The sequence below is a fragment of the Ruditapes philippinarum genome, unplaced genomic scaffold (assembly GCF_026571515.1).
Source record: "Ruditapes philippinarum isolate M1 unplaced genomic scaffold, ASM2657151v2 ctg6272_1_1_1_1, whole genome shotgun sequence".
Classification (NCBI taxonomy): domain Eukaryota; kingdom Metazoa; phylum Mollusca; class Bivalvia; order Venerida; family Veneridae; genus Ruditapes; species Ruditapes philippinarum.
In genome coordinates this window covers 57796-84930 of record NW_026857250.1, presented here as the reverse complement: position 1 = coordinate 84930, position 27135 = coordinate 57796, and the positions used below count along the sequence as shown (strand labels likewise).

The following is a 27135-nucleotide window of genomic DNA, read 5'->3' as shown; positions in this document are numbered from 1 at the left end:
TTTATTTATGTATACATATAATATGATAACAAAATAGTGTATTTATATAGATACTTGTGAGTGAGGCAGTGAGATACAAACTAAACAGGCACTTGCTTTTTTAGCAGCGATACAAATATTTAGTCACAGTATGATATTGACTTTTACACATATTATGTTAAATGTGACGTCAGATCAATCTCTCTCTTTTTTTCTTTTTTTTTTCAATTTCGACCTTTGTATTACACAGTTTCCATTCTTGTTCTACCTTTTTTACCTATTCTGCTATTGAAATGATAAATATTTCTAACCTGGATGTTCCAAATTCAAACTTGGGCGAATCCATCACACAAGTTTATCAAATAATACAATTCATGTTACATGTATATCTAAATTGCTGAAAATATCTCCAGTCCGCAATCAATTACAATTTACAAATTTATTTTGTACCATTAATATACTAATGTGATGTCCACATTTTCATTATTTGTTTTCATAACACGTTGGTTTATATCAATGCCGAAATCACTTTGGTTGGTAGTATTTCTTTACTGATTTGACGTCACTATAAAAATGTTTTAGTCCGTTTGTTTTGGCCGGTATGGTAGAAAAGGTATATACTTCATGACCTTCCATTTCAAACACGATTTAGGGACTAAGGGTTCATACACTTCATATCCCTCGTCGTACATTTCCGGATCTACTTCGACTGTCTCCGTATCCTGGGGCACTTGCCATGCTAAGATTCCTCTCTCTTCACGAGTTCCTAAACCATATAATATCATATGAGCCGCGTCACGACAACACCAACATAGTGGGTTTGCGACCAGCATGGATCCAGACCAGCCTGCGCATCCGCGCAGTCTGATCAGGATCCATGCTGTTCGCTTACAAACCCTTTAACAAGTAGAGAAACTGATAGCGAACAGCATGGATCCTGATCAGACTGCGTGGATGCGCAGGTTGGTCTGGATCCATGCTGGTCGCAAACCCATTATGTTGGTTTTGTCGTGACGCGGCTCATATAGTTTACTTAATTTATACATTTCAAAAACAGATAGCTAGAATTTGCTTTTTATTTGGAAAATTTAAATATGTCGAAAATAAAGAGAGAACAAAAATAAGTGTTTCTTGCTCATTTCCCATTTTTATAAATGCGTTCAGACAAAGCCGTAGTAAAACGAACTGACGTTCACTCGCAGCGTCACGTCCGTTCTTCTTGTTATTTGTTAGCTATGATTTGAAGGCAGATGGGGTTAAAAAAATAAAAGAAAACTAGAAAAAAAATTATTGATTTGTAAAACCAATTTGTAAGTATTATTAAGTTTTCCGGCATGTTCATAATCACTAAAGAAAAAGAAGTAACAATTTCCAAGTAGATATAATGCTTGCAAATAAATGACGTCACATTCGACGTCAGAGAGTTAGTAAAATGCCATCATATATTTTAACTGCGTCCACGGATAATTCTAATTTGAATACAGTCTCAGTTTAATCAATCGATTTAAATAAAAGCGACAAAGCCAGGAATATCTATTCCTAATAAAATTCAAGTTTTAATTTCACATACAGTAGTGCTTCAGTGAAATTTTCTGAACTATTTAGATCTACATGTAGTTATCTCATAAGAATAATTAGGAAAATAAAATTACACTTCTGTTTTAATTTGCAGAGACGTTTTTTCAGTTAAGTTATATTTCTACAAATTTTATAAATAATTCGATTGCTTGATAACGTATTGCTGCCATAAATCCAGAAATAAAGTATGATTATGAATGCATGAATTCATTATTGGTCTAGTTTTTTTTTAACTTACCAGGGACAGTATTGTCAAGAAAAAATGCCAACAGAGTTCCAATTAAGTTGGGGTTGGACAATAACATTGATAATATGTTGTCAACGCCTTCATCCCCTGAAGAAGAAAAAAAAACCCCAAAATATTCAAATAATTCACTGAATGAATAAAGTATGATTATGAATGCATGAATTCATTATTGGTCTAGTTTTTTTTTTAACTTACCAGGGACAGTATTGTCAAGAAAAAATTATCCTTTATCCGCTGTAAAGGGAAAAGACTCATTTTTATTCTTTTTCAAATGTACCCACATATGCTATCTCCCTTTGAACTTTAAAATCATCGCATAATTCGAAAATATATAACTAAATTATCAATCTAGAATATAAAGTATTCTTAAAATTTAAACATTGGGTTTTTTTTAGACAGTGTACCATACGCGCATTTTTTAAAAAAAATATACATTCAATTAATAGAGCAATTTAATTCAAATGAATATTCACTAAATAATTACAACGGAGTAAATGAATATTCATGAGACTGGTAAAATCTTGATGAATATTTATAAAAATAAATACATGTAAATTTCACGTGTATCTAAAAGATAATAATGCATGATCATAATTATTCATAATTATCAAAATACTAGTCAATAAAATGTTATTTAATGAAATATTGAAGCGGCTTAATGTAGACAATGTTACAATGTTAATCAATTATATATACAAAAAATAAATGTACGTGATAAGGAAAACTTGTTATTTTCAAAGATGAAACGATCAAACACATAAACAAATGTTTTCTTTATCGACGTGGTTAACATTCACTTTTAACCCGGAGCCTGCTGATACAGAAAGTGATGTCTTTGCCACCAGTATAAAGCCAAGCCATCTTGTACATCCATACAGTATGTCAGGCTCTACATTGGTGGTAGCTCTTTTTTGTATTGTTGGCATAGAAATCCTTTTAATTTTCAATTAATTGTCCAAAATTTAACCCTTTTAATTTTCAATTGATTGTTCAAAAATTACCATAAGTGGGCCTGTTCAGCATGTGCAGAGAAATACGTATATCATACCTGTGTCTACTGGTTTGTCTTTAGATTGTGCCCAGGTAGGTATAGTTAATCCAATAAACACGGATAGTCCTAATACAGCCATATTACGTGATGATCCCATCTTAGTAACCTTAACATGAAAATATGTATTTTATGTATATAATAAATAAAGGTATCATGTACAGTTTCTCAAATGAATATATATAGACTATAGATTTCTAACAAATTGCAGGCATATATGTGTTTCCTTGCCGAAATCCCTATTTCAAATGGCATCGCCCCCTATCATGACTAAAAAAATTCCCTTTGTTTGAGCGCATTGAAAAGAAAAGAGTATATATGAAACATTTTACAAGAAAGAAAAAAAATGTCTCCATGAAACAAAATGACAACTCAATAGTCAATATCGGTGTAATCAATGTAAAGAAACACATCACTATTGATACACGTATTTTGTGAATTCAAGATTACCAGTCTTGTCTACAAACGTTGCAAAATCATCGAAAGAAAGAACATGTTGGTCCACAGGCTACAGTATAATGTATTATCAACATAAATGTTATATCAGCATGTATATGGCATGTATTTCACCATTCATTTCACAAAACAGTGACTTTCAGACCATAAATTATAAGCAAACCAACTAAAAAATATTGATATTGTTGGAAAATATTCTGAAAATTATTAGTTAGTTTTGTTGTTGTTCGATTTGAAATAGCTATTTAAATCAGAGACATTAAACTACATTTAACTTTATATTTAGATGTTTTGTTCTAATTGGTGGACATTTTAAAGTATGTTTTCATTTGATGTATCACCATGTAAAATTAATGATTATTTTCATAAGTTTAACCATGACAAAGTTCCCATTGTTTCCATGTGATAATAAATTTACCTCCAAATTAGATATAATCACACCGAAGAATATTCCGAACAAGACGATGACAGCGCCACCTAGGACCGGATATGGTATTGTAACGAAGATGGCCGAAAACTTCCCAAATATTCCAAAAAGAATGTAGAATATACCACAGACTACAAACACTTGTCTACTTGCAACCTTCAACAAAACAAAAGAACATTCATTGAAATGACCATATTTAACAATATTTATTCTAATCGATCCAAGACAATTTTTTAAAGATACATGTAGTCATAATTGATAGTAGTAAATGAAAATTAAGAATCTGAAATAAATTTGTTCATCTTTCAATCTGGTCAAAACCATTTATTGTATTTTCTGATCGCAGATCAGAGAATACATAGCTAACATCCACGGTCTAACACAACATTTCCTAACAGTCCTAACAACGCAAATTAGTTCTCACTCAAAACTGCTTAAAAACCAGCAATTTAAAAGAAATAACAATTTTTTGTTACAAGTGTCCAACAAATTACTACATCTTCAAACTTTTAAAGTAGCGTTGGCTTATAGATTTGTCAATAAATGCACACTCACAAATTACGCGGATGAATATGATTTTAATCAATGAACATGCTAATTTTAGCGATTTCGATTACCAAATACTACACAAATAAATCTGGCTGCCGAGTAATGGAATATATAGATTCTACATGTTGGATTGTTTGGGCGAGAAGATTTTTGCTGAATTATTTACTTCAATTTTAAACAACAGGTTTAAACTGAACAAAATACCTCGAAATTACCTTAACCCGAAATGCAATGGAAATTCTAAATTTAGAATGACTTGATATTATTCAGCTTTGATACTAAAACTTCTCCGTGGTGCAGGCGTAACGCGCTTGTTTAGTGTGTGAGAGGTGTTCAAATCCCAGTCGAGTCAACATTTTTTTTTTATTCCTTTCTTTAGTGTCTTTGTTAAGGACATAGCCCCGATATGCAAGGATAAAGTGTGGCTATCATAAAAAATGAACATAAATTATTTTTTGATGCAACTCTAGTTATGCAAAATTCCGTATGTATCAAACTCTGGTGCCCTGCAAGATGACTTATAGTACATAAAAATAAACAAATACAGGAAAACACATACAGATATACAGTACGATTTAGATTGCAGGGATCAGAAAATACCACAGAGCTTGCAGCCCTTTGATTACTTTAGGGACGATTTCAAAATATGTTATGACTGAAAACCATGCGGCATTTATTGGTCCACATTGGTCTCTGGGTAGAGTAAGTCGCCGTTACAAGGCCAATGATTGATTTGTATGCGCTTACTCTTGTAACACCGATTGCCCCTAAACATCCTCCGTTTGTCGACGTGGCATGACCACACCCAACAGCCCCTGACAGAAGACTGCAGAAACCTTCAATCAATATGCCCCTGGAATACCATTTATTAGTTATATGTTTGCTGTTTTTGGGGAGGCTATGCCGACCCAATGTTAATAACTGTTCGTCAAATCTTACTGCCGCGGTAATCAGGTCACTGCCGCGGTAATCAGGTCAAAAAATAGTACCTTGATCTTTTCTAAGCTGACTCATCACTCATCACAGACATTTACAATATGAAAATATTTTCATTCTTTAATTTCATATCTGCAATTTGTAAAGATATTAATTCTCTGAAAAATTCTTGATTTTTGTTTAAATCACTACTCCGTGACGTCATACTGCCGCGGTAATCAGGTTTACGTACGTCTGTAATAAATAGTTCTGGTATGAAAACCCTTCAAAATAATAACTTTATCAATATTTTTTTAACAAAAAGCATAAATGAAAATTTGTAAGTAAATGCTTTAATTTAGTGGCAAATATTCTTTATTATTCTTGATAACAATTTTCCAATTACTACGCAGCGACCAACTGTTTATGACGGGTCATTAACTAGAACGTTCCAACACCGTATTCTCCATTGTGTACACCGGTCTTACTGACGATATTTGAGACCGGTGTATATACAATGCCGTATTCTCAATATCATGCATGTTCTTTTGTTGTTATAAACCATTAAAAGTCCTTAATATTTTTTAAAGACAAATAATTGTAAACTGTCGCTTACATCAGAGACATGGATCATGCTTGCGTGATAACTAAGGAAAACTAACTTATTAGTACACCCCAGGAGGCTGTACGCGGAAAACGGTCATAAACCGCTATATCATAGCTGTTAGTAAATATTTTGCATACATTTAACTAAAAATTCACTGATGGTGATGAGCATATAGTTTGAAACATTATATTCTTGAACCATTATCGCCGAAAAAAAACTATTTAACTACAAAACCCCTATAAGGACCTTCCGACAAAATTCCAGCACAATATTACATTTTACATTAGCAAAATAAAAAAGCAATACTTATATTTTCATCTTACATAATTCATTAATCAAACTTTTAACATAAAAGTATATTTGGCAATTGACAGATCCCTACTCTGATCTTTTATTTGTATAGGAATAAATTTAAACATGTGCTCTTTTGTTTAGGAATATTTTGTAGTGAAAGTCTTATATATTCACTGATCTCATAATTAGAATTAGACAGGTCTGGGATTTATACAACCAGTTGTTTACTTAACTATGCTCATTTTAATCCCAATAGAAACATTCAAATATTTGGGGTATAAAACATGACCAAAGTACCTAGTAGTCGTTTACCCGGTGGTGATCCCATTAAACTGATTATAGATTCGAATTGATTAGAAAACACAAATAGAAACATGTGTTTCCGTACAACAAAAATCGGAAGTACAGTTAATTGACAGAAATATGTGGTCAAATATGTTTTAACAAAGAAATAATTATTTCAGAGAAAGACGCAAAGATCAGTATGACCCCGTATTGTGTAATTAGAAAGTTTATTCAATTCTAGGGCATACATCATAATTTGATAGTCCATGTGTAATAAAATTCAAATTTTCAATACAGATTATGAGATACATAAAAAATATTAAAGAATAAGAAGCTTTAATTAAAAAAACAAAAACAAAAAAAAACGCATACATATACAAATTACTTACAGTCGAGCATCGGGAAGTCATTAACATATCTTACGAAACTTTAATTTGAAAACGATATTTGCGCGCGCTGAAGTGATTAATGTTTATTTGAAAAATAAAAAAAAGAACTTTTATGTTTGTGTTCTAAAAATAATCGGCGGCATAAGAGGAATTTCTTATTCATTTTACAACACTTGAAAAATTACTACAGAAAATGTGTTGTTGTTGTTGTTGTTGTTGTTGAGTGTGTTGTTGTTCAGTGTGTTTTAAGTTTATTTATACTCGGCGCCGGAATAACCATATGTCCGAGATTATAGCATCTGGGACGTCTTTTTCAAGCAGATTCTTCCTGGAAGCCCATTCTTCGTTCTTTGGTGGTAAAGGAGACGACAATACCGTCAAGGCATCAACTTTCTGACTGACGACAACAAAAACGGCATCTATTAGCGCCAAACCTCCAGAGTAAGTCACGACAGGTCAACCAATCACCTCTGGTACTTATGATGACTTGACTATGTCCTTCCGTGTGCCTTCTCCGCGACGTGCACGCCTCTCGAGGAAATTGGAGAAGTTTCAACAAAAACTTCCAAAACACGCCATTTATAACATCATTCATAGCACTGACGGCTTCGGTGTTCTCATCTATTTGCAGGAAATGGTCGACAGGGAAAACCCTACGTAATAACCGCACACCCTGTTAACAACAGATTTTCCGCAGTATATATTTCAAGCTAGTGAGGTTTAAAAATACACAAGCTATCGATTAACTACCATTAGTTGGTTGAGTGTTGGCGCTGGAACATACGTTATAGTACATCCCAGGTTGGCGGTAAAAAAAGAAGATATAACTTCCTGATCAATTTTCACTTAGGTTGATTCAGTTTTGAATAAGCTTTGCAGATATGTATTTTTTCAAGATATATTTAGCTTTAATATTATCCGACGCCGTCAGTAATGAAATGGGAATAATTTTCTGAAACGTGATTTTATTCGAGATTTGCTTCTGGAGAAGACAACCTTCTGTCCGTAGAGCATGAATATTAATATTCATCACAAGACAGTATCTTATTGATCTAAATTATGGTACATCTAAACGTGTATAATTTTTATGTTCAATAAAAATGTTGCATCACTTGCAGTTGTTATTATCATTCAATAATATTAAAATGACATAAAGTATTTATGATGAACAGTCCTAGAATATTTTGACACAGGAACTTGAAATTCTATCAAATAATCAATATTAATTATAATATCCAAATATACCCCCTATATACTATAAAAATTTTTATAGTATATAGGGGGTATATTTGGATATTATAATTAATATTGGTTATTTGATAGAATTTCAAGTTCCTGTGTTTGTGTTTTTTTATAGTATATAGGGGGTATATTTGGATATTATAATTAATATTGGTTATTTGATAGAATTTCAAGTTCCTGTGATTTTGATAAGGAACCGTCAGTTGTAAAATGTTATTGTTATCTGATAATGAACAGTCGTCATACTTGCTGGTATGTCATTTATTATTGACAGTTTAGGTTTTTCAAAATTTGTATGATTAACAGTCCGAATGTAGACCTCAATGAAATGTTCTGGAATATTAACAAAATGAATAGTCAACCACATTAACCATATATATGAATGGTTGAACACAACAGTAAGGATAAATAGCGCAATGTGCATATCTTTTTTATTTTGGTAGCATATTTTAAGCAAAAAGAAAAGACACTATAAGTCTGAAACATTCTCTCATAGCCTCCCCATCAGTACATTCAGTGCTTTGATTAGAATAAGTAATAGTAATACTCGTATAATATGTATTCCTTTGACAGTAAAATTTAACAACACAATTTTAATAAGTTCCTGCCATTTAACTAATTCACGACAACAAAATTTTAAGTTCAATTTAGAAGTTTTTACTTATCAATAAGTGAACTATTCACATACTCAAAATTATTTGGTTGACTTTTTATGTATAATGTATCTAATATAGTAAATTTTATTGAAACGAAGTTAATTACCTATTCACTGCGTGACTCGGAGGAGCAGGTACCCGGCATACTCTTGCGCATGCGTAATAGTCACCGATAGAATCGAGAACGGATATCAAGGTGGCAATGAGGAATGATATGAGAGCTGCAGCGCTAAAGCTGATTGGTCCAAATTGTCCTATGACGTAATGGAATGATAATTATTATTGTATGTATGACACCACAATACAACGTGTTTAATTTTAGAATAACCAATACCATTAATTTGTAACTAAAAGGATTATTCTATTTACAAAAAGATTCAATTTCGTGTATCTTTTGTTTAAATTCATTTTCAAAATTAGATATATATTAAACAATCAACAACGTTGCTAATTGGTCTCCTAAACCTTTGAATGGATCAACTTAATTACCAGGGTACGGAATATTGAACCATGGATTGTCCCTTATGACGTCATTGCGTGCGTCTGTTCTAGCCTTGTAGCCAATAGCCTTAGGGTCGTCAGGGAAGACACCAGCTGAGGTGAGGATTGCACAAAGTCCCCAGTTCAACAGTATTGATATCAAAATCTGAAGGATATATGTATATAAGATTTATAAATCATTTAGTAAGAAATTTGACGAAATGCAGCAAACTCGACAATAATTACCTAAATGTTATTTAATTAGTTTTTTTAAGATTATGATTTGTTTTGTACAATTATTAAATGTTATTATTTAAATTAATTATTTTTGTATCATTATGTGCATTTCAATAATACCACAAAATAATTTGAAATAGGATATTTACAGAGAACACTTGATGTATAGGGTATCGGATCACCCTAAAGCCCCCGGACGGAGTCCACACAGGTATAGGCACGTTGTGTTTGGCTAAATACAGGGAAAGTATAACTCCTAAAGCAACTGTCCTGAAAGTATATCGTATTATTGTACAGTTAAATAAGAGACCGCCATTGCCCCACTCCCCTGTTGCCACTTGCCACCCTGTTGATAAAGTGTGCTAACGCTATTTTTATTTTTTAAAAGAAAACAGTACTGATAGATAGAAAGAATTAAATCGTTTCCCCAAGTGATCATGCCATGTAATATGGCAAATGTAATGATGACAAAAACGTACTGCAATAGGTTTGCAAAATCGCAAATATATTATCACACGAGTCCGCATTTTAATTGACTGTGCATAAAATCAGCAATTTTGTGGGGAAAACTTCTCTAATTAAGTTAAATAGACCTTCATATACTGTAGAAAAATATGCACCATTAAAATCTAATTCAAACTAAATGCGCCCTTACAACATGAGCTTTGTAGAACAAAATTTATATTCTTAATTCATACTTACGAAAGAGCAATGGGCCAACTTTCTTGAACGAAATTGATGACAGGTTTAACGATAAAGATGAAGATTAACATCAATGTTGGTACTATAGTCAGTGGTCCGATATATCGCAACAAGACACCGATCAGTCCGGTAAAACCGAGGAAGGCGTGTATAAAACCCGCCAACATCAGGCTGCCTTGTAGCTAAAAAATATATAAAATATAGCTACATGTATACCGGATGGAAATATTAGAGAAAATATATAATTATATAAATCTTTTTAAATGTATTATTCGTGGCGAATTTCAGAAATTTTCACATGCATAAATGAATATTGGCACTAAATAAATTGCCACCCCCCCCCCCCCCCCCCCCCCCCCCCCCCCCCCCCCCCCCCCCCCCCCCCCCCCCCCCCCCCCCCCCCCCCCCCCCCCCCCCCCCCCCCCCCCCCCCCCCCCCCCCCCCCCCCCCCCCCCCCCCCCCCCCCCCCCCCCCCCCCCCCCCCCCCCCCCCCCCCCCCCCCCCCCCCCCCCCCCCCCCCCCCCCCCCCCCCCCCCCCCCCCCCCCCCCCCCCCCCCCCCCCCCCCCCCCCCCCCCCCCCCCCCCCCCCCCCCCCCCCCCCCCCCCCCCCCCCCCCCCCCCCCCCCCCCCCCCCCCCCCCCCCCCCCCCCCCCCCCCCCCCCCCCCCCCCCCCCCCCCCCCCCCCCCCCCCCCCCCCCCCCCCCCCCCCCCCCCCCCCCCCCCCCCCCCCCCCCCCCCCTCCCCCCCCCCCCCCCCCCCCCCCCCCCCCCCCCCCCCCCCCCCCCCCCCCCCCCCCCCCCCCCCCCCCCCCCCCCCCCCCCCCCCCCCCCCCCCCCCCCCCCCCCCCCCCCCCCCCCCCCCAGATAATATGACTATTGGTATATGTATATACTGCCGCTAATGTACTTAAAACACGGAAACACATTAATAATTTACACATTAAACATCATAATTTACTTCTCAGTATCACACATAATAAAATTCTACAACAAATGGGTTTGCACTGAATATGTTGAAAAGAAATCTTTAAAAATGTATAAACAAGTTATCTTAAAAAGCAAAACTATTGAATTATTTAAAAGTATTTTACTATCTGGTTTTCCATGTAGAGACGTGAGAAAGTGACACACTAATGCACTGAAAGTTCAATTAATTCAAACTTTATCATTTTCATATTAAATGTGGACGCGGACAATATGTCATTTTTTCTAAACAGAACTTTCAAAGTACGCAATAAATGAAACTATCGCACTCGTTTTTTATTCAGATGGTTTTGATAAAACTGTGTCATAAATATTAACTTGTTTTCTTAAAAAAGAAAAGAAAAAAATGGTATAAATATTACCGCTTGTATGTTAGAGTAAACTAGCTGTTCATGTTGTGCCTCTGTCCGGTTTGATGTTATGTTCCTTTCAATGGCTGTAAAAAAACACTAATATTCTGAAACATTTCTCTAAACAAGGACAGTCGGCGATTTTCGTGATTACATAGAGATTATGGTTGTTTTTTTTGTTTTTGTTTTTTTGTTTTACATAATTGTCATACATTTTCCCATCTCAGAGAACAGTATCTGTACGATTTTCTATGTTTTTTGTTTTTGTTAATGTAATGTCCCTTTTTTTTTTTTTTTTTTTTTTTTTTTTTTGGGGGGGGGGGGGGGGGGTGGGGGTAGATAGTGCTTAATTAGATGGCTTTTCTTTGTTGTTGCAGTTATAATTAGGTCTTGGAATTAAGAGTATCTTAATCGTACCATATGCGCTTTTCTTAACAACATATCCGATAATATCCGTATATTATATTCATAAAAACGTTATTGTTCGTTTTCAAATTGACGATTACATTTTTTATCAGGTACAAAATGTGACATACAATATCGCAAATATATTATCACACGAGTCCGCATTTTAATATTAATTGACTGTGCATAAAACTAGCAATTTTCTTGGAAAAACTTCTCCAATTAAGTTAATAGTTGGCCTATTGCTCTTTCGTAAGTATGACATAAGTATTTTGTAACTGGAAGATTCCGAGAAATAAGTAGTTAATCAACGCAACAGCACCGAGCAACATCATGTAACATTATACCAATATAGTATGTTATAACAGGAAAGACATACACCAGTTGCTGCCTGTGTTCGACCCCGTAAATGGACGCCAATTACTACACGACGAAGCTAGATGACAGGCACACAGTTAATTAATCATTCAAACTAAACGGAACTCCGCTGAGGTATTTTGACTGGAAATATTTATTTTTTTAGATTAAAGTTCCATCTAATGTAGATTTAGACCAATAATTCATGTTCAAAATTTTAGATTGTTTGCTCCCTCTTTTTTTACTAGATTAATTATTCAAGTTGTAAAATATAAAAGTAAATTAGCAACGCTTTTCACTCAAATCTAAGAATAGCACAACAATACGATTTTCATATTTTTTCAATTAATTTCCGAGTATTTGCTAATTTTCTTTTGCATATCTTCCTGTTTGAACTGCCCAAGCTGATCTATGAAAAAAATAGATTTTTATGTTATTATTTTTTTTTTGGACCTCAGTGGAGTTCCTATACACAAAGCATGTACTGGCACTTGTTACTCTACTCCTCCATCAAAACTAGAACGTTGTTTTATAAAATGATCATGATAATGTCGATGTGAAATTTTACATAGCCAATACTGATATAAATTGAAACTCAAATTCTAACCTCTTTCAGTTTTGACGCTCGAACAAAATGTACTCCCGTCATTTGCCAAAAGTAACAAGGGGACAATATATTCAGACGATGCGCCTTGAAAAAGTGGTAACCTGAAAAATAATAATCAAGTTTAGTTCACTTATATTTATGTTAAAAATCTAGAATGTATGGTGAAAACAAATCTTGTTCAAAATAAGTATTTTGCAACTGTGACATTACAATATTCTAAATGAACCTTGTACCCAACAATTTATTGCAAGTGTGACATTTCTATATGCTAAATACACCTTTCTCAAAATAAGTTTATAGCTACTGTAACAGTTCAAATTACTAAGTGTACCTTGTTTAAATAAAACATATTGCTACGTTCACAATACCATTTGCTAAATGCACTTTGTACAAAATAAGTTCATTACTATTGTAAGTATTACCATGTAGCTAAATTTACCTTGTTCCAAACAAGTTCATTGCTACTGTAGTATTACCGCGTATGCTAAATTTACCTTGTTCCAAACAAGTTCATTGCCACTGTTGTATTAACGTATGCTAAATTTACCTTGTTCCAAACAAGTTCATTGCTACTGTAGTATTACCGTATGCTAAATTTACCTTGTTCCAAACAAGTTCATTGCTACTGTAGTATTACCGTATGCTAAATTTACCTTGTTCCAAACAAGTTCATTGCCACTGTAGTATTACCGTATGCTAAATTTACCTTGTTCCAAAAATGTTCATTGCCACTGTAGTATTACCGTACGCTAAATTTACCTTGTTCCAAAAAAGTTCATTGCCACTGTAGTATTACCGTACGCTAAATTTACCTTGTTCCAAACAAGTTCATTGCCACTGTAGTAATGCCGTTCATAAAAAGAGTTGAGCTGAGGAGTTTAGCTTTGATATTTTGATCATTTTCAGCGCAGACGGCTTCAGCAACTAACAGTGATACAACCAGAGATCCAGACAGTGCTAGCAACGCTTGCTGAAAGAAAAAAACGAGCCGCATCATGACAAAACCAACATAGTGCGTTTGCGACCAGCATGAATCCAGACCAGCCTGCGCATCCGCGCAGTCTGATCAGGATCCATGCTGTTCGCTTACAAACCCTGTAACAAGTAGAGAAACTGATAGCGAACAGCATGGATTCTGTCATGGCGTGGGTCAAATGGAAATAACAGCAATGTGAAGAGTACCAATACTCGTTTAAATCTGGAGTGAAATGCTGTGAATACTTGAGAGTTAAAGGTGTTTTCTGAAGAAACGATGGAAAATTACATCCCCAACAAATTTCAGCAAGACCTAACCCCCAACACGGAACGAAGCAAGGCACTGAAAGTCACGAATTCAACTCTCGACGCATGTATCGTCGGCGCGCATAGGTGAGCATGTGAAAATAGCTTCAAAAAAGTGCTTTACATGTTTTTTTATCTATACTTCCCCTTCTGAAGAACCCTATTTTACCGTAATCCTCAAGTACCCTGTGTTACAAATTGAGTTTAATTTCGGAACATCTATATATAGACTCAACATTACATATTTTAACTTACAAGCACAAGGATATATATACCTGTAGTGCACATACAATCGCTATATGAACAGGAACACTTTCGTTTATTCCGTAGATCAATAATCTATCTCTATCACGCTTTTCTTGTACAACGTCTTCTCCGATATTTGCCATAATGTCTAACAGTTCGACATGTCGACGATTAACACCGAGTCCGATTTCATTTGTATCTCTCCGAATATTATGCTCCATCCTAGTAACCTCAGATTTTACTATTTATAAGTATGTATTTGAAAGATTCTACCGATTCTAACCCTTTGAAAATTAATACTTTTCGTCCGAGATAGAATTATTCAAACTAAAGTTCAGTATAATGTTGTTGTTGTTGTTTTTTTTTTGTCACACATTAAATTTATTGGATGTAAAACGATGTATAAACATTAAGACTTTTTTTACAAAGCATACTCTTGGATGTGATCTTGAATTTAAATGTTCATAAAAACTAAAATTGCTGAATGAACAAAAATGCACACGAACAGTGCCTTAGATGGCGATACAATTGGTGACATCGTTGTTACTATATTATTTTAATAGATTATTTGGCTAGATTTAAAACAGCACAGCTCCAGGTTTCTGATTAAATCTATGGAAAGTTTAAAATTGATCAAGTTTGTAAACACGTTGCAAATTGTTTACCATTTGATTATGGATTATTATGATTATTAATTGTGTGTGTATTAAGAAAAACGAAAGGTGCACTTTCTAGTTCTTATATATTAAGTGGCGAAGCGGCAAAAAAAACAATCAGCGACTTTGTAGGTTGGTAACAGTCCTTTTTCATTTTACAAACCGCGCTACTTTAATTCTGGGTAAGCAAAGGCCAAGAAATATCTTTATAAAAAGGATAATCGGCGAATTTCAGTTAGCTTGTTAAATTCCTCATAGATTTGGAACATTCCTACAGCCAATTACTAAAATGAAATATTTATTAATTGTAATTTTTCACGGTCTCAATATATGAGGTACATATAAACATCAAAACACTCGGCAATCTGATTAATACTCGGGGGCTACACCCCCCTCGTACAAATCAGATAGCCTCGTGTTTCGATGCTCTTTCTATTACATAGTCATCCTGCTTTAACAACATAGAGATGAAGTCATGTATTCATATGGTTGTACTATGTAGCAGATACAAACCGTGAGTTAATAGTTTTTGTTTTTTTTTCTCCAGAATTTTTTCTCAAACAAACTTTTTGTTCTTCAGTTAATGGGGTGACATTTTGAGTTGGTTTCTTATAGACGAGTTGTTGTAAACTATTCAACGTACATTCAAGAAAAAAAAGAAGAATAACCTACTCAGAAATCTTTAGTATTAATTAAGTGCTAGTTTAAACGACTGTGCGATGTATGCCAAATGTTCGATATTTGGTACTTCTTAATTGTTGTCGCTGTTTCGGCGAGTTATCATAAAGGTACAATATTCCTCAGAGATAAATAAATGAGCCGCGCCATGACAAAACCAATGTAATGCGTTTGCGACCAGCATGGATCCAGACCAGCCTGCGCATTCGCGCAGTCTGATCAGGATCCATGCTGCTCGCTATCAGTGTCTCTATTTGTAATAGAGTTTGTAGGCGAACAGCATGGATCCTGGTCAGACTGCGCGGATGCGTAGGCTGGTCTGGATCCATGCTGGTCGCAAACGCATTACGTTGGTTTTGTCATGGCGCGGCTCATTAATGTTTCTTTCTATAGAGTAGACACGCATTAGTTTTATGGCGTTTAAATAATGGTTTTACAGCATGTATGGTGCTTATCACCGGCTGAACGAAGATGTTGTATGCTCGGTTTTATTGTTAAAGCTTCTTTATGAAAGAAGTTGTCCTAAACAGGTACACAATGTTTGGTACAAAAGAAAACTTACATAAACCCACTCTTTATAAGAGAATGTTAACATTTTAACAATTACAATTATTAGGGATATTGGAAGTATCTTACTGGTACATCTTATATACTAATGATTAAAATTCCTACACTGTCTGAACAAAGATTTCTTTACTTCTTTTTCTCGGGTCGTTTTTTTATGGTTGACTGATTATTGAATAGAAATCACAGCATGACAATGTTTTGAAAATACAAATGGTCGAATGATTTTAAAATTGTATCTATAGCTAATAAAGTGATTATTGAATAGCCAATATAAAATACAGTCAAACACGTAATGTAGACCTGCAGTTTTCAGAAATTAAAAATTATATATTTCTGAAAGACTTCTTTGTGTTACAATTTTCTAAAGCCATTGAACGCCTCCTTATGTTTATTAATTAATTGTTTTAGTTATTAATTTTATTTAATTAAGAAAGTGGTTTATAAAGCAAACATATTGTAAAATAAAAAAAATATTTAAGCTTGCATAAGACACGATCTACACAAATGAAATAATTTACGCCTTATTTATACATGTATATCTAACATGTGATAATTAAGTTATGCATTTCAAAAACTCTAATTACATTTGTCTTAAATTTGATTTTAAGAGTAGGTAATGATTTACACGTGCAAGATTTTATTATAAACTAATGTCTCTTGAGTGTTTTAACAACATCTGCTCATGTAGAGGGGATGAATATTATCTTTGAATGCAATCATGATCCGTCAACAAAAAAAAAACTAGAAATGTGTCCATAGGACACGGGTGCCCCCACACGCCACTATTCTGTCAATCTTATGACTCTAGGTCAAATATTTTTGGACTACATGTGCCACAAGTTGAAAACTAAAAATCTTTTACTAAGCACTGAAGGAACAAATAACAACATAATGAAACGGTTTTTACTAAGTCAAGGGAAATAACTCTACAAATACTGGATGAATCCACAAGCGAAACCCCAGGTGCACAACGACATATGCTAAGCAACCTTCCCGTAAGGTTAAATGACTCTATGTCAAATCCTTTTTGAGTTACATGCGACACAAGTTGAAAATTGCAAAAGTTTACTAAGTCAAGGGAAATAACTCTAAAAATATTATATGTATAAATCCACACGAAAATACCCAGTTGCACAACTACACATGCTGATCAACATTCCAGTAAAGTTTAATGACTCTAGGTCAAGTACTTTTAGAGTTACGTGCGACACAAAAGAGAAGGACGGATGGACGGAATGACGGACGGACAAGGGTAAATCTAAATGCCCGCCACTAAAGTGGGGGCACTAAAAAAATCCAACGCAAGCTATGTAAAGTTGAAACTTGCAGACTCAGTTTGATTTGATGTGTTTGACAAATGAATTTGTTCAAAGACCATCTTGTGCGCCCGCTCAGTTCAATAGAGGGCATCGGATTTTCAATTTAGGGGTTGCTGGTTCGATCTTCAGACGAGGAGAAATCTCTCCTACTCTTACATTGAGTCTTATATAGCCAAAGGTTTGTTTGATAGGCGTTAAAACTAACCAACCGACCAACCAACCAACCGCCCGACCGACCGACCGACCGACCAACAAACCAACCAACCAACCAACCAAAACAAACAAACAAACAAACAGGAGCGCGGAGAGTGTGCATATTGCGCAAAATAGAATAATATGCAATGTTGAATACATATAAATTTATAAAGCGAATCGTCTTTTTTCCATCTGAGTTTCGACATCGTCAAATTATCAAATTACACCTTTAATTTCTGGTGACCTGACCCAATTCCTCAAACTTTATGTCTGTCATTTGAGATTTTAATGGTTGTGAATCATTACAGAAAAACATCAAGATATCTCAAATAGGTTACAAAAATGTCAACGGGTACACACAAAATTTTTTTTTATAATTATTGAAATAAATTGTTCACTAAGATGAAATCGGGAAATCACGGAAAATTAACTGCTTCCGATATTTTTATGCTTTTTAAAGAATATCATCAACGGGTGTCTCTATTATATACATGTTAATAATTAAATAGCATTTTTATTTCCTATAATTCCATTTAATCTTACCTGTAAAGCACACAGTACCGTCACTTGAATTGGAGGATTTTCGTTTGATATTCCGTAAATCAAATATTTTGCTCGTTTTCCAACCTCCATTTTAACAAGCGTTTCCATTTCTCTTAAACCATTTGTTTCAGCGATAGTTTTTCCGTTGACATTTTCCAACTCCATGTTTTAAGATTTGAATTATTTATTTTTTAATATAAACAAAATGTTTTAGAATGAAACACGTGCACTGATGTACTTGTACATTAAAAGCTACATTAACAATGTCGTGTTTTGAACAGCTGCTCTACCATGACGGCAAGTGAAAGTAGGATGCTATTCGTTGTATAGAACTATCTACTTTTCACAGCATTTATAATATCAAACTGATATATATTTAAATAATAAATAAATAATTTAATATTAATCAATTATAAAAGATGTACCGACAGATATATCTATCTCGAATTTATACGACTTCTCGTATATTTACAACATAAATATAATACCGTAATTGATACTTTAATAATTATATCGAGTTTCTCTATTCCTTAGGAAATCGGAAGGTACTAGTATACTTTTTCCTGCACAGGCGCTAGTTTTCTTTGCATTTATAGTTTGAACATTCAAGTTCACTCATTAAGTTCTTGACATCGGATAAAAAACCTGGCCTGTGAATGTTATACTATATGGATTTTCAGCTCGATCCCCAGCTATTGCAACTAAATTTAATAACAAGTTCTCAGCTGACAATTTAGTAAGACCTAGGTCCTATGTATCGTGCTTTACACCTTAGACATTAGTTAGATATAACCAGTTATTCATAATTTCTTTATCTTTCGGTTACGAAATATTGGAGTGAGCCAGTGGCGCTTATTAACACAGACAAGGGCAATCTAATTCAGACTGCCTACTGTTGTCAAAGGTCTGTTACCATAACGGCCATCATTCAGAAGGTTACAAGTGATTTGTTTAAAACTGACAACCATGGTAACGTAACTTGACAATCAGTAATCATGGTTCCAATGAATTTCATACTTTATTTTTTAACTGCAATACGCGTTTCATTACCAACTTTATTTGACATAGCGACAGGGAACACTGTATATCAAATGAGATTTGCATTCTTTTAAACTTTAGTTGTGCCATGTATATGTTATATAGAAAAGTGAATTCAGTTATATCACTATGAATTATTTTGACACGTATATAAACAATATTTATCAACAAACATTAAATGTTTTGTTTATCATTATGATATACATGTAAATGTCACAAACACTGTGAAAATTTATCATATGATATTATTACCTTTAAGTTCAAAGAATGAAGTTGCAATACCGTGTATATTCTTAACGGGAAATGTGTCGACAAAATCCATTTTAAATTAAAGAATCTCCACTTAGGAAAATCTTACATATTTTATCAGTTGAGGCTCTTAGAAAGGAGATACATGGAAACATAGGCTCCTAACTACACCAAAATGTAGGAGATCTCTCAATTTATAATTCTATCAAATATTAAAGAATTCTGTCAATAAATAAATGTTTTTATTTGTTACTTTATAAATTTATGTTTTTGTTAATTTGAAAATAATTAAAGACGTTTTCGGTAGTTTTTTGTGCGCATCGTTATGCGCTTCCAAGAAAGATAATCACGGATAATTACTCTTCAAAAAGAAGGTCAAGTTGAATAGTACTCGGATAAGTGTTTAAATTTCGGCTATAAGCAAATAATGAGTAAATAATACAGAATAGATATTTCTAAATGTTCAGGAGGAGATCGGTTCAAAAGAATAAGAGGTCGTTTAGACAACATCAGATAAAGGATTTCTCCTAGCATTAGTACGACAGCATTGAGTATGATTCGGCGCGCGTTACCCCACCCACTTGTGGTATAGACGAAAGTGCGTCGCCACTTTATTACTGGCAGACAACTGGGCAAATAAGTTTAAAATGATATATTTTAAAAGTCGTCGCCTTATTCTAAAAATGTCCTAACTCCATTTTTACCAAAAATGAGATAACTGCACATTTATTTTAGTATTAGTTTGTTCTATCTCCAAAACAAAACATGTAAAGATTTACGTCATACTTTTGTAGATATAGCGTCTGTATTTTGTTCTATGTCCAATGGAAAGCTTTGCTGTTAGCCTTTTTTTCGTCGTATCACCAACACATGTAACACTTTTAGGCTAATCTTTCGTGCCAGCCAATCAAGTTGAAAAATATATGTCATGTGACCTGAAGGGGCCTGACAATATAATTGTTCTAACTCCAGTGATAACAACAACAATCGTATCTAAATCAGCCAGCTAACTAGGAAAGTAACAGTTAAAAAATGATTTCTGAAGAATGTAAGTAATATATTTTAGCTTTTATAAGTTTTATAAGTGAATTTATATTTTGCTTTAGTATTTGTTTCATCGTATTAGGATTCTTTTATATTTGACAATCACATAATTTCGGATAACTATATTCGGATATTCGTATGAACTATTTGGAACTATTTGGAGTATCGAACATTGTTGTTGTTTAATTGTTAGTGCTAATATTATGTCCATTTCAGGTCAGACTTACTTATATTATCAGACGTTGTCCTTACAGAAATGTTGTCTCTTAGAGTTAGCAGAACTTCCACAAAACTATGGAATTTTATATCAACAACATCAAGTCTGTGGGGAAATTTTGACTTGCCATCAGTTTAAAATAAATCATTGTTTCAAGTCTTAAAATATTCACAAAAGATTTAGATATTTAACATTTCAATAGGATCGAAATACCACTGTCTTGTCCAAACATAGATTTTAATTGCATGCGAGTTTCAGTGTTCTCTGGGTCATCAATGATTATATTTATTAGATAATAGCAGAATTCTTAAAGCACAATACGGCATGATCTAAAATGTTGCCGGCTCGGTTTGAATTAGCCTGTTCATGGAATGTCCAGTATCTACGTTGTGCGACAAACACCAATATGGGAGATCGCAAAATTCACTGGATGTAAAATCTTGAAAACGACGATTTTGCAATCTTGAAAGATTGTTAAGAACAGAACTTGAGCAGATATTTTTTCATACGTTGATATTAAACCACAAACAATACTTGAGACTTTGAATGCATGTGGTATTGACTTAAATTGTGTGAATTAAAAAAAAAATTGTTGTTGGTAATATAATTTGGATATGTATTCATTTAATCACAATATTAGATGGTTACAATGATTTCATTTTTCATAATGGTACAAAATATGTCAGTTTGTTTTAGCAAGTTCATTGATTAAAAATTTTGTGAAATGTTTGTTTTTCTTTTTTTTATGGCACACTTTTATATTGTTATTATCGAGAAAGGCCCAAGTTGGAGATCACGTGAATGAATTTACACTTTGACATAGTAATTTACAAAGATAAAGTGATTCAGTGTCAGCGGTTCAACCACTCTGGCTGGAAATGTTCTTTAGAATATAAAAATCTACTAAGGCCGTGTCTACATCTATTCAAGTTTCTTACATGTCACATTTAGATAAGGTAAATAAATGGCCCTTTCAATATTTTATCAAGAACAATTTTTACTGGGATGTCTAATTAAGATTGTCCAGGATTTATACCTTTGTCTTTGCAATGTTATCATGTTTCTGTAAAATATGTGAATAAAAAAGCGGGAAAATGATGCAATTAGCTAAAGACAATGGAGTAAATGAAATTGAAATGTGTAAATTCTTTTAAAATAGTGGAAAATGTGAGAAAAATATTTTTTGAGCTGATAAATTGATGCAAGTTCTTTATTTGATGAAAGTTATTCACTAAATGAACAAAATCATTTAAAATCTATTTTGACTACTTGAAAAACTTATTTATTTTTTTTGCTCTTCTGTGTATCAGTTTATTGATATGATCCTCTGACCAAGATATTTTATACATTTATTAAAATTTACAGATCATGAACACTGAATCAGTAACAAAAAAGTCAGAAAATAATAGAAAAACAACACTATCACGCCTTCGGGGCACATGTTTTGTGTCAAACCGGTGTTATCAGTGTCTTGACAGCCAAAAACTTGTAGAAAAATAGAACGTGTTCTAACTTTCTTGCAAGGAATTATCTTCTTGGATGTCACATAATTTCTCTTTAAAACTCATTCAAGTAGGGTGTCTACACTATCCAATACAAGAGAATATGATACTTGCATTCAAGACTTGGATAGGTGTAGACGGGCTCTAATATTCTATTATAAAATTATTACTCTTAAAAAATGCTAACTCAAAAAGTATCTACAATTTTAGCCCTACTTTGTCATATCTCCGCAAACTCAATTTTAGAGTAATTTTTTTATCTAAAAATAAACATTTTTGGTCTATCTCCAAATATTTTTTCATTTTTTTTCAATTACTGCAAATTGTAAATGTATATAACAAAGTCCTTTCATCACATGTTGACATAGATAATACCAATCCAGAAGTCCACACTGTTAAGAGTTATTAAATAAAAGTTACAAAGTCTTGAATCTTTAACCCCTTTTTCCCAAAAAAGAGGAAATTGTAGATACACCATTTTTAGAATAGGGCGACGAAGTGTTGAATAAAAAATAATATTTAAGAAATGTTTCGAATTTCATTATTTTCTTTGTAAATTTCTAAATACTTGCTTACTGTTCGGGAATGTTAGTCGAGTGAAAAAATAATTAATATGGCCCTATAAAACCTGTTTTAAAAACATATTCAGTATCATTTACTTAATATAACATCAAAAGAAAAAGAATTTTTTATTACAACATGTTTTTGTTGTATATATGACAATACATTTAGTAAAACACTGATATTTCTTAAGAAAGCGTGGTAATTTTGACATTTGGCATATGCGGTAACCATGGAAACTGCCCGTTTACAATAAAACTGACACGTCAACATATATTTTTATTTCTATTTTTTAATCCAGCATACAATTTTACTTGATATATCAAAAATGTAGGTAATTCTATGAAAGAAGTTTCTTGATAGCTTTAATTTTTTTAAAGAAATCATGTTTATTTTTCTCTTTTTTGTTAAGTTAAAAAGCATGAAAAACTTTTTTTTTTTAAAGAAATATGTTCCAATTATCGTTTGTTTTATACAGAACCCTAATTAAGATAAAGCAAGCTTTGTATAAAATTATGTTTATTGTGTGTGTAATAAGCTGTCTTATACATTTTTTTAAGATTGAATGATAATTATAATGGTGAAAGATAAATAGTAATTGGAAAATGTTAGGAATAAAATATAAATCTGCCTAATCCAACTCTTTTTATGAATTGAACATTACAGGTATTCTGTCGAATATTTATTTAAAAAAAGTCTCATTGGTCACGTGAGCTATTTATCATTCATGCGAGGCAAATTATAAAATTGATAGGTATTATGTCAAAATGTTAACTGATTTTGACTGTCACCTGTTCACTCATGATATACCCTTAGATGAACATAATGTCATTACCCCATCATAGGTTCAAATGGGTCGGGGCATCCAATTCCCGTATATAAGGTTTGCAAACATATAAATTGTGTTAGTTTATAAAACATTAAAGGGATTCCACTGAGTTTTTTTGACATGACGGAATGGAAATAATTCCTTGAGATTATTACTCCATTTGATGAAGATCTACACTAATAACTTATGTGCAAAATTTCAGATCATTAGCTCGTTCCGTTTTTCCAGGATAATTATTATAATAGTGAAAAATGACCCAAAAATTGAAAAGCGTTTAAACGCTTTTCACTCACATAGGACTGAGAATAGCACAACATACGATTTTCAATGTATTTCTTGTGTATTTCTTAGTTGTTTTAAGTGCTTATGTTGATCTATGTGAAAAATTAAACTTTTATATTTTTAGCCTTAAAAACCTCAGTTGAGTTCCTTTAATGTAAAGCAAGCTATTTAAAAGTTCATGAACATATTGATCTAAATGTTCTTCTATGCTAGTATGCAACAAGCCTTTAGAATGTTGGACAATTTCATGATGCAAACTATTAACTATTATACAAGAAGAGTGAGCTAAGAAATGTTTTAGTAATTTGCATTAAAATATGAGCCGCGTCATGACAAAACCAACATAATCCGCGCAGTCTGATCAGGATCCATGCTGTTCGCTATCAGTTTCTCTACTTGTAATAGAGTTGGTAAGCGAACAGCATAGATCCTGATCAGACTGCGCGGATGCGCAGGCTGGTCTGGATCCATGCTGGTCGCAAACGTATTATGGTGGTTTTGTCATGACGCGGCTCATATCAAAAAAGGCCCATACTCGACAATATGGGATGGAATGGAAAATCTTCCTTTTAATAGTTCCTTCAGTTGTAGAATGCATACAGAATGTTGGATAGCTTGAGGATAATTATTTTAAACAAATTAACATTCCTATTTTCAATTTTGATACTTGGAGGGATGTAACCAAAATTTAAAGCATTTTATCAATATAAATTTCTTATCTGACCTCAGAAATGGTAATCTCCATTTTTATCTACACTGTAAGAAGAAGGTTTTTATAACAAATTCTACAATGAAATGACCCATTACTCTAAAAAATGGGGAATAATTTGGAAAAAAATGGAAGCATTAGTTTTTAACTTGTCAATATCATGCGCTTAGTACTGATAAGTAGGTGTGTAATTTATTAAGACATTGCCACAGATAGAATAAGATACATCCAACTTGCCGATTTATGTAAACCCCGCATGGCCAGACGGACGAACGGTCAATTACTTTATATAAGCCATAAGCATAAATTTTTATGCTGGTAATTAAAACCAAATTATCGGACGATATTTATACTGTAGATCATTTGAGCCGCGCCATGACAAAACCAACATAATGCGTTTGCGACCAGCATAGATCCAGACCAGCGCAGTCTGGTCAGGATCCATGATGTTCGCTATCAGTTTCTCTACTTGTAATAAGGTTTGTAAGCGAACGGCATGGATCCTGATCAGACTGCGCGGATGCACAGACTGGTCTAGATCTATGCTGGTCGTAAAAGCATCATGTTGGTTTTGTCATGACGCGGCTCAATTTTTATTTTCGCGAGAACGTAATTTTCGCTTGATAAATGAACACGAATCATTTGACTCGCGAAGTCAACACTTTTACGGTAAATGGCGGCAGATAAAATGCAAGTTAAACTACACAAAAAAACAAAACAAAAAAAAAAAAAAAAAAAAAAAAAAACATGATAAAACAAATGAGACTGATGAATGTCTTGACTGTCAAAGCAAATAAAATTATTATTGATGGAATTTAAAATGAAATATTTGTTGCAAGAACACAATTAAATACAATTAAATGCATTAAAATTTCATATTGATCCTGGAAGTGTTTAAATGTTTAATAAACCTAGCGTTCAAGTACATAAATATCATACCTGTATGAAATACTTTTATTGATAAAAAAAACATTGATACTGACAATATGAATGACGTAACCTTTTAAGTTGTATATACGAGTATATGTTCAAAGAAAGAATAATTTAATTTTTATGTAATCATACTGGAATATGTCATGATTTGGCCAGATCAGGGGCATTCACAACGTGCTAATTTTCAACTGAAAAAATTTGGATTAGTCTCCCTTGAATACCTATTTGCACTCTATTTCTTTACTACTATGTGCATTATTCAACACCGGCTTCATGCTAAGTTTTGCAAAAAGTGCTTTTGTCCTGTATAGTTGGCGCTAGTTTACAATAAATCTGCCCATAAATAATACCATTATTATAGTATTTAATCTATGCATGATTCAAAATATTAATGGGGGAGTCATTCTGACTTACTTTCTCGCGTTTCGTATTAATTAAATGTGGTCAAATACAATACATTGTATATGCAAAAATGATATATCAAAGCATATTTGTCATACAAACTATAGTGCACTTAAGATTCTTACCTGCAGAGCACATATTACAGTCACGTGTATCGGAGGGCTTACATTTATGCCGTATATAAGAATCCTCTTTGTAGTGCACGAGTTTTGCGTGCTGTCAACACCGGTGTTAACCTTGACAGATTCACCATCATTACTTTCCATGTTCAATATATTTCTCAATATATTTCTGAGCTATCACTGGAAGTACTCCTCTTTTGAAATGGGTGGGGTAAACGTTTGACATGTGTTCGTAGTCATAAACCGTAAATTTAACGAATAATTTTCCTATCTCAGTTTATATATTACATAACTTTATAGCACTGGTTTTCGGAGGCAATACAGTCAGAAAGCGTAAAATTAGACCAAGTGTATCATGCACATATACTGCAATGTTTAATTTATGTTTAAGATGCAATAGTGAATTGAATTAACTGATTTAATACTACATTGCACAGCGAAGTATTAAGTTTCTGTTGGCGCGAAAATGTAACATTTAAATATATATATTTATATCTTTGCTTGTTATTAAGGTAGAAACTTGGTTAAAAGTATGTTTGACAGTATACGTAGCGAGGTCGACCTTTGATACACTGTTCAATGTAGAGACGTGCTGACCTGTCCACGCCAAGTATTTTATGCACGAAAGTTTTCGGTATTACAATATCCTATAAACTTACTAGTAAAATACGTACATAAGGTTTTATTCAGTGGAAAAAAAACCCCAAAAAAAACCCAAACAAACAACATTTTATTTCTTAAACAACGGCACATGAGTGCTACATTTGATGAAAACGATATTACATGCACAAGTGTAATAAAAATCTGACGCGATGTCATTTGCTTAATGGAAGACCGAGCAAAGTAAAATTGATTTTATTTTCAATATGAAAGGCTCGATTTTTGTTTTACACAATTTGATATACTAGAATATTCTTAAATTCCATTGTGAGTAAATATATAAAGCATAGAAGGTAGTTGGTCATTGGA

At 33.6% G+C, this 27135-nt stretch overlaps 1 protein-coding gene across 4 annotated transcripts; it reads right to left on the bottom strand.

Moving 5' to 3' along the window:
* Positions 1-26362, bottom strand: LOC132749180 (solute carrier family 23 member 2-like). Of its 4 annotated transcripts, none has more exons than XM_060738889.1 (13): positions 26170-26362; positions 13606-13763; positions 12794-12894; positions 11437-11510; positions 10092-10273; positions 9539-9659; positions 9162-9318; positions 8779-8926; positions 5032-5137; positions 3727-3891; positions 2853-2961; positions 1796-1891; positions 1-745 (listed from the first exon to the last, which is right to left on the bottom strand). In XM_060738889.1, exons 1-13 carry the CDS (start codon positions 26308-26310, stop codon positions 558-560), a joined length of 1746 nt encoding a protein of 581 aa, XP_060594872.1. In that variant the 5' UTR covers positions 26311-26362; the 3' UTR covers positions 1-557. The 4 variants fall into 4 exon arrangements, with proteins under 4 accessions (XP_060594872.1, XP_060594874.1, XP_060594873.1 ...); XM_060738888.1 differs by lacking the exon at positions 26170-26362 and adding an exon at positions 18279-18574 and having other exon boundaries at positions 3-745; XM_060738891.1 differs by lacking the exons at positions 13606-13763; positions 26170-26362 and adding an exon at positions 13288-13310 and having other exon boundaries at positions 2-745.
* Positions 26363-27135: the final 773 nt, after the last annotated feature.